Source organism: Ctenocephalides felis, unplaced genomic scaffold (genome assembly GCF_003426905.1).
Source record: "Ctenocephalides felis isolate EL2017-DRISC unplaced genomic scaffold, ASM342690v1 CF-g0.4_SCAFFOLD_01886, whole genome shotgun sequence".
Taxonomy (NCBI): Eukaryota; Metazoa; Arthropoda; class Insecta; order Siphonaptera; family Pulicidae; genus Ctenocephalides; species Ctenocephalides felis.
In genome coordinates, this window is record NW_020538040.1 from 172,010,850 (window position 1) to 172,019,612 (window position 8,763).

Consider the following 8,763-nt stretch of genomic DNA (forward strand, 5'->3'; position numbering starts at 1 on the left):
TATTTGTTTTAATTACAATTGATCACAATACTTTCACATAAAAATTTTGAATAATAGGAACCAGCCATTAGAATTCCATAACAAATTAAAACTAACAATGTTTTTTTGATTTTCCAGATCTCTTGGAAGTATTCATCAAATCACAAGAATCTGAATCTGAGTCAGATGACGAGCTGTAAAAAAAACTTATTTGTAATAATCATCCGTAAGTTGCTTGACAACATTGAATATTCATTTACGTGTCACTAGAATGATGCTTCAGTGCTTTTCTTTTATGTTTCTTCTCCTTCTTGAACCGTTTCATGTCCATAAGGGTTGGCTTATAGTCGGAATCAGCAGAACTGGAACTATCTGACTGATCTTGTGGTCCTTCTTCGGATTCAGCATTCTCCTCCTTAATGTCCACATTTCCTTCATCAGAATTTGAAGATGAATCCTGATCCATTACCTCATCCGAACTTTCTTCAGAGGATGTGAAATCGGTTTCTTGTGACGCCGAGGAGTCTTCACTTTCCGAAGTAGACGGTGCATTTTTACTTTTTCTAACAAGGTAAGCAAACCAATTAATTTTTTATCATTTGAATGAATATTTTAATTGTTTCATAACAGTATTAAACTTGTTTATAAATATATGTAAACCACATGTTTCTTAACCTCATAACTCTTTAAAATCAATTTTCAAAATAGATCTTACCGCATAGCCTTCCTCATCAGCAACTCCCCCGAAATAATAGCTTTGAGCACCTCATCTTTTTCAGATTTAGTGAGACTGAATAAAATTAAAATAATTGTACAACATATTTGTTTCAAATTATTTTCGCAAACGATACTTACGAATCTAAAATGTGACTTCTAGCGTTAGAAGATTTAGAAGACCGCCGCCTCCTCTTATGGCGGCAATCACAATCGCTTGTAGGTTCTGATTTAATTTTGACCATTTTGCGTAATAATAAAAAGAGCTAAAGCACTGAACAAAGGCGTTTTAGAAAATAAAATTTTGTACCAGGTGAAAGTGTTTGATCTACCGGCTAAGCCGATCAAAACAAACGAAGTTAGCAACAAAAGCCCACTTTGGTACACAACAGGCAAGTTGATCATATCATTTGCATTATATAGACAAACAGCCAGTAACCTAATCAGGGTATATTATTCAAAACTAGTAATAACTAGTGGTGTATGGCATTGTGCCTTAAGGCAAATTGTTGGAACTTCCCGTACCGTAACGAAATATTCGAGAAATTTTAAACGTTTTCAAATATATTATTACAAATACTGTAACTTTCATTATTTTTGCTATCTTCTGAGCAAATGAAATGTAAATCATAAATCAATTTATCTCCAAAACATTAACAATCGTCATTTCATTTCAAATTCACTTTAAAAAAAATAAAGTTGCCTATTTTACACAAAATTGAAAAAGTGCTTCCGTATAGTCACAGTCTTAACGCGTTTGCAAACAATTCTGTGCGACATTTTCACTTATACTGTGCTTAGCATGGCGGCATTTTTACATTTTCCAGTAGTTTTCACAAAATTGGAAAAGTGCTCTAGTGCGTAAACTGTCTAAACGCACTTTAGTAAACATTTGTACCAGAGTGACATATTAGACTGTGCTTAGCCTGGGTAATTTTTTGAATTTTTAATCCAAAATTACAAAAATATTTTTTGAAAAAAAAAAAATTAGAAACGAAATTTTTTTTCCAAAAGCAATTATTTTGCAGAAAGTTCTTTTAATCATTTAAATCGGACGCTTAGTTCACTCAAACACTGCCATTTTTTTTAACATTTAGCTCTGTATCTCTGACACCACTGGGCCGTTTAATTTTAATAAACTATTAGTGGTGTATGGCATCGTTTAATTTTAATAATTTAATATCTAGTTGTATAGTTATAATATATTTACATGAATATGCATTAATAACGTAGTGCCAATTACAATAAATACAATTTTAAACTTTTAAAATAATTTATTATATTTCATAACTGAAGTTGTAGTACATGATATCGAAAATAAAAAATAAAAGAAAAAAACTGAATGAAGTTCAAATTATGGGTATATGTTCTAATTATTCAGATTTAGCTTTTTTCTTCGAGACTTGCTTATCAGTTCTTCTTGCTGCTGTTGTTACTGAGTTTGTCTTAGACCTGTAAAAGAATCACGGTTACCTTTTTTAATAAGAAAATGAACAGATTATTCTTTTTGCCGTTAGTCGGAGTATTTTATAAATATAATAGTTTCAATGAATTTGTTTCATTACGGCATTAAATTATTTCATAAACATTGAGCAAAAAAAAAACTATATTGCGTGCTCAATTAACCATAACCTCATAATCCGACTATTCATGAATAGATGAATAGAATAATTATTGCAATAATTCTTTAAAATAAATTTCAAAAATAGATCCTACTTGATGTGCTTTCTCAGCAGTTCTTCTCCAGAGTTTATTGCTTCGAGTATTTCTTCCATGTCAGCATCTTTGAGCCTAAATAAAATTAAAATACCTGTACAACAAGTTGAATAAATTTAGAATAATTTTCTCAAACAATACTTACTCTGAGAGAAACACCTCAAAACTGCTCGAAGAGTCCATAGCCTGCCGCTTCGGCTTCTCGTTTTTATTGGACCTACCCATAATTTGAACAAAACTTAAAACAAAAAAAGTTAATTAAGATGGTTGAAATAAAGATGGTATAAAAAGAAATGAAGGTGCTTGGCCAACCCGCTTAGCCGATCTAAACAAACGAAGATAGCAACAAAAGGCCACTTCGATACACAACAGGTAAGTTTATCATGACATTAAATTAACAATCAGCGCGTAACCTAATCTACGGATATACTCAAAAATGTAATAAAAAAAATCATTTTTCTATTTTACTTCAACAAGTAAGTAATAAATCGAATTTGTTGCATGATTTTATTTTATTACATACAATTATTATTATTATTACATACGATTGTTTAAACTTGAGTTGTCACGATGATATTAATGCATTTATACTTCCAAGCGTATCCCGCGTTATTTAAAATATCGTGGAAATTCATCTTTGGTGCAAAGCTTCCACTCTAGCAATTTTGCTTTTTGTTGATCTGTGGCTTTTTTTGACATTTACCAATGATCATTTGCAAATAGTAAATATTGCAAAATATGATGATTAATTTGTTGTTCATCTGCAGTTAACTGGTACATTGAATAAAAATTATCGGATTAATTTTTATATCAATTACCGCGTACTGAAAATAATATAAAATGGCACTTTCTAAAAGCTACCGGGTTTTTGAAAAACCTGGACCGCCTACCCATAGTGTTTTATTGGAACATCGACATAAAAATGATACATTATTATTTGAATCGCTTGTTGTTGCAGTCCTATGTGAGTAGCAATAGTTATTACATTTTTCGACATAATTTAACTCTGTACTTTCAGTACGGTGCTTATTTATGAACTAGTAACTTGAGACTCTGAAAGACTTTTGAGACTCTTACAAAATATCCAAGTGCATTGATAAATTTGTCAAATAATAACGATTTTAATCTTGTCATATTAGATTAGTTTGTGCAAATGCTGTGGGTAGTGAATAATAACTTATTTGTTTTGTTAACTAAGTTTTTGTAGATATATTAATATTAATAAAACTAAATTACATGTAAAAATATTTATTTTAAGAGTTTCTTCATGCAGTTTAAATAATCCATTATAATTTATTATGTATATCTTCTTATCCTAGTATGGAATGAATATTATTCTCTTTGAAATCTTGAAAGTATTTTATATAATTTCACTTGGTTATTTTGATCTTAAATAACCAAGCAGAATCTTTTACCTTAAATATTTATATCGTTTTTTTATTTTCAGCTCCCCAGGAAGTTGAAGTTATTAAAAAGCAATATACGAAAGTTTGTGACGCTTATGGATGCCTAGGAGTTTTGCAATTTACCATAGGCGAAAACACTGTTTTGTTTCTTGTTCTAGTCTCAGGATGTTTCTCTGTTGGAAAAATAGGGGATTCTGAAATATTTCGTATTACGCAGACTACATTTATTTCTCTACAACATCAAACACCTAATGATGAGAGGATATCTGAAGTAAAACTTGTTTGTTAATAAATCATAAGTGATCAACAAAAAAAAATTATAATAACTCAATTGTTTAGGTTCGCAAATTACTTAATTCTGGAACTTTTTATTTCTCATGGACAAGCGGAGATGCCCAGCCTATGGATATCACATTGTGTGCTCAAAGGTGGCACAGGACGAAATACACAGACAATAGATTTTTCTGGTATAGAATTCATAAATATATTTGTATCAATTTTTGAATGATGGTTATTATTATAGCAATCAAGTTACAAATGTAAATGATTTTCAATATTTAAAACTAGAATTTATTTATAATAATTGAGGTATAAATATTTTATATAAAGTAAGTGGTAAAATAATTAACAATGAATTATAGGAATCGCATGTTGCATGTTCATATGAGAAGATTTGGCATTGACACGGATTCTTGGTTATTGAAAGCAATGTGTGGGTCTGTTGAAATTAGAACTGTCTACATTTCACATATTCAAGCAAAAGCTGCTTTGATATCGAGGCTTAGCTGTGAACGTGCTGGCACCAGGTTAGATCATGGTTGTCAGAATTTATTTGCATAAGCTAATAATGTGAGAATCATATACAAAGTATTTCCTTGATATTAAGAAAAGTTCTTTTGTAGATTTAATGTCAGAGGAACAAATGATGATGGACATGTGGCTAATTTTGTAGAAACTGAGCAAGTGATATTCCTTGATAAGCAAATTACTTCTTACATACAAACAAGAGGCTCAGTACCATTGTTCTGGGAGCAACCTGGTGTTCAGGTAATAACTATAACAATAATAATCTAAATGTAATATTGTTCAACTTGTAGCATATCAAGAGTTCATATGTGCAAATGAATAATTCATAATATTGTGTTGTCTGAATTATACTAACATATATGTCTTGTTTAAGGTGGGTTCTCACAAAGTGAGACTGTCGCGAGGATTTGCATGTTCTGCAATTGCTTTTGACCGGCACATGTCACTGATGAAAAAGAGATATGGAAAACAAGCAATAGTAAATTTACTAGGAACAAGTTTAATTGGAAGTAAGGAAGGGGAGGCAATGTTGAGTAATGAATTTCAGGTATAAAAGTTTATCATATATCTTAAATAAATTTGATTGAAAACATTAAAAAAATAAGTATGTCTCAATATTGACCTATTCATCACAGAAACATCATTCTGAGTCCAAATTTCAACCAACCGTTCCACATATTGTATTTGATTATCATCAAGAGTGCAGAGGAGGCAATATTGGTGCTTTGTCTAAACTAGGTGCAAGAATTGCACAATTTTCTAAAGACATATCAATTTATTATGTAAATGATAACAACATCCAAAGGTTTGTTTCAAATCTTATTTACATAAATATTGTTATATACTATGCAAATTACTTGTTTTTAATGAAAACAAAATTTTAGCACGCAGAAGGGTACAATCAGAACAAATTGTTTGGATTGTCTAGATAGAACAAACTGTGTGCAGACATATATTGGATTAGAAGTAAGATTTTGAGTAAAATTGACTTTATTAATTAAATTTGATAATATAAACTATTCTAGACTATGATAATATAAAATATGTTTGATTTTAGATACTTCAAGAGCAATTGAAAATGCTTCAAATACCAGATAGAAAACAAACTGCATCACGATTTGATGAAATTTATAAGCAGATGTGGATCATTAATGGAAATGAAGTTAGTAAAATATATGCAGGAACGGGTGCGATACAAGGAGGGTCCAAGGTTAAAATCATTGGAACATATTATTTGATGTAAAGTCACAATTAATTTATATGTATACATATTTTAGCTTATGGATGGTGCTCGATCTGCAGCTAGAACAATACAAAATAATTTGCTGGACAATTATAAACAAGAAGCCATAGACATTTTTCTATTTGGATCTACTCTTAATTCAGAATTATTAGATCGGGCTCGAAACTTACTGCCATTTTATATGCTTCATGGTAAGTTGATATATAATATTAGTTCCTAAATTTGTTTTTTTAACATACTTATTCTTTAATTAAATTTTAGCTCCAACACCAGTTCTAAGAGAAATTTGTAAAAGATCCTCAGAGTTTTTAGAACCCCAAACATTTAGAGTAGCAGTAGGCACTTATAATGTAAATGGTGGCAAACATTTTAGAAGTCTTGCTTACAAAGATGTTTCATTATCTGATTGGTTGTTAGACTCGCATAATTCAGTTCATAAAAATTGTAAGTTTAAAATTATTTTGAAATTAAATTCATAGAACTGATTAGTGTGTTTATCTTAGCTCTGGTAAATCTAAGTCATCCAGAAGAATCTGAGGTGCCTATAGATATTTGCTGTTGGCTTTGAAGAAATGGTTGATTTGAATGCAGCAATATTATAGCAGCCAGGTAGAATATAAATAATATATAGTGTTTATTGTATCATTGAATTTTAATATATTATTGGAATATCATTACATGAAATGAATTCTGATTTAGTTTATAGTAGGTACCATTTGATCATTTACCAATAACTTGTATTGAATATTGATATATTTTCTTTAGTTCCGATAATGCAAAGGCTTGGGCAGAAGAGTTGACAAAAGTATTATCAAAAGAACATCCTTACTCTTTATTGACATATCAGCAGTTAGTTGGAGTGTGTTTGTATGTATTTATTCGACCAGAACATGCCCCATATGTTAAGATGTTGCAGTTGATTGCGTTAAAACTGGTCTGGGAGGAGCAACAGGTAACACTGAATTAAATATACTACTGAATTTAAACTACAGTTTTCTAATTATGTGAAGTGTTTGTATATTGCTTTAGTTATTTATTTTAATTAAAGTCTCTGGGTGTAAATAATAATGATGCATTTTTCTTATATATTGATGATAAATTTTTGTGACAGGCAATAAAGGAGCAGCTGCGATTCGATTGGTATTACATGGAACAACTGTGTGTTTTGTTTGTGCACATTTTGCTGCAGGTCAATCACAGGTTTCAGAAAGAAATGCTGACTATGCTGAAATTACCAGAAAAATCACATTTCCTATGGTATGTTATAAGTATTGACACATTTTAGAAATTATCTTTGAATATTTTATTATGAAATGGTTTAGAATAAATGTTGTTAATTACAGTGTATACTTTATGTTAGTTTTTTGATTATATGTGTGTATTATTTTAGGGTCGAACATTAAATTCTCATGAATATGTTTTCTGGTGTGGTGATTTCAACTATAGAATCGATATGGACAAAGAAGAGTTAAAAGAATGCATATCACAGGGTCAACTCGATGTTATTTTAGAAAATGATCAGTTAAAGGTATATATGTATAATGTTACAATTATATAACATATACAAATCCTAATTTAATTTCTGCTCATGGGGAATATTTAAGATTTTTAATATAGTTTAATTATCTAGTATATAGTTAGTTTATAATATAGCATTTTTTAATTATTTTTTTAAATTAAATTAATTTGTTACTTAACACATTTTATAAACGCATAGCATTTTAACTTAGAAAAAATATAAATGCATACATATATATGTTAATAATTTTCATTTCTCTTTCTCTCTTTTATATTTACAAATGAAATATTTTTGAATACACTATTTACATATTTTAGAAACAACAAGAAGCTGGTAATGTATTTAAGAACTTTCTAGAAGGTCCTATCACATTTCCACCTACTTACAAATATGATTTATTCAGCGATGATTATGATACTAGTGAGAAATGTCGAGCACCTGCTTATACTGATCGTGTGTTATGGAAAAGAAGGAGACAGATAACTGATTCAGGTAATAAGGAATTAAAGAAATTGATATAGTTTAAATAAAAATTAACAATTACACCAAATTAAATGCAGTTGATTGTCCAAAGTTTTTTTGAAAAAAAAAACATTTGTGACTACAAGTCTACAAGTTTGTTTTTTATTTTAATTAAATAATAATATTATTAGTGCATTGTTTCAATAATTATGAGATAATATTATTTAAAAATTTGTTTTTGTTATGCTACAGAAGATGAAGATACACCAGGTAAAGCCTCAGTACTTGTTAAAATGCATTCTAAAATATTTTATATTGCCTTATTAAGGAGCATGATCAAATATGAGCATATGAGCATATCTATGATTTTGATACCATTAAAATACAAATCAATTTTTTAACTCTGAAATTGTTTTTTATAAAAGTTGAAGTGATAATAACTGGAGCCCAGGAAAATTATTCATTATGGTCGAGCTGAATTGAAGCAAAGTGATCATAGACCAGTGATAGCGCTATAGATGTTGAGGTATCTAAAATCAATGACCGTCAAAGAAAAAGATGTATTTCGCAAAGTTTTGCTTGATTTGGGTCCTCCTGATGGAACAATCTGTTTTGAAGGTGATATAAACAAGATGCTTAAGTGAGCTTATAGGAGTCAAAAAATTAAATAATAATTATACTTTTAGTTTTTGCAAGATGAAAATGATGATTCTGCATCTGTTTTTGATCAGAATTTGATTGAGGCTTTGATTCAAGAAATTTCAAAAATTGGAGAAATAATATTAGTGAGATATTGTGGTGATACATTATGGATGACTTTTAGAAATGGTCAAGTTGCTTTGGCAGCTGCTAGTTTAAGGACATTAACAGTAAGTAGTTGTATTTGGATATAAAAAATGTTTATTTTGAATTATGCC

General features: G+C 29.5%; 2 protein-coding genes across 2 annotated transcripts; one reads left to right on the top strand and one right to left on the bottom strand.

Annotated features, from left to right (window-relative positions):
* Positions 1-29: 29 nt before the first annotated feature.
* Positions 30-1,029, bottom strand: LOC113378191 (lisH domain-containing protein C1711.05-like). Its single transcript, XM_026618722.1, has 4 exons — positions 835-1,029; positions 695-769; positions 240-542; positions 30-173 (listed from the first exon to the last, which is right to left on the bottom strand). The coding sequence occupies exons 1-4, from the start codon at positions 936-938 to the stop codon at positions 92-94; spliced, it is 564 nt and encodes a 187-aa protein (XP_026474507.1). The 5' UTR covers positions 939-1,029; the 3' UTR covers positions 30-91.
* Positions 1,030-3,178: 2,149 nt separating this feature from the next.
* On the top strand, positions 3,179-8,739 carry LOC113376271 (synaptojanin-1-like). The gene is given in 21 exon segments (XM_026616178.1): positions 3,179-3,373; positions 3,857-4,086; positions 4,155-4,282; positions 4,457-4,621; positions 4,718-4,862; positions 4,996-5,169; positions 5,258-5,427; positions 5,507-5,588; positions 5,680-5,832; positions 5,900-6,056; positions 6,127-6,309; positions 6,369-6,417; positions 6,419-6,450; positions 6,453-6,474; positions 6,631-6,767; positions 6,770-6,817; positions 6,977-7,122; positions 7,256-7,393; positions 7,702-7,885; positions 8,285-8,464; positions 8,543-8,739. Coding segments are annotated over 21 exon segments (2,844 nt in total). The 5' UTR covers positions 3,179-3,249.
* The last annotated feature ends 24 nt before the right edge of the window (positions 8,740-8,763 follow it).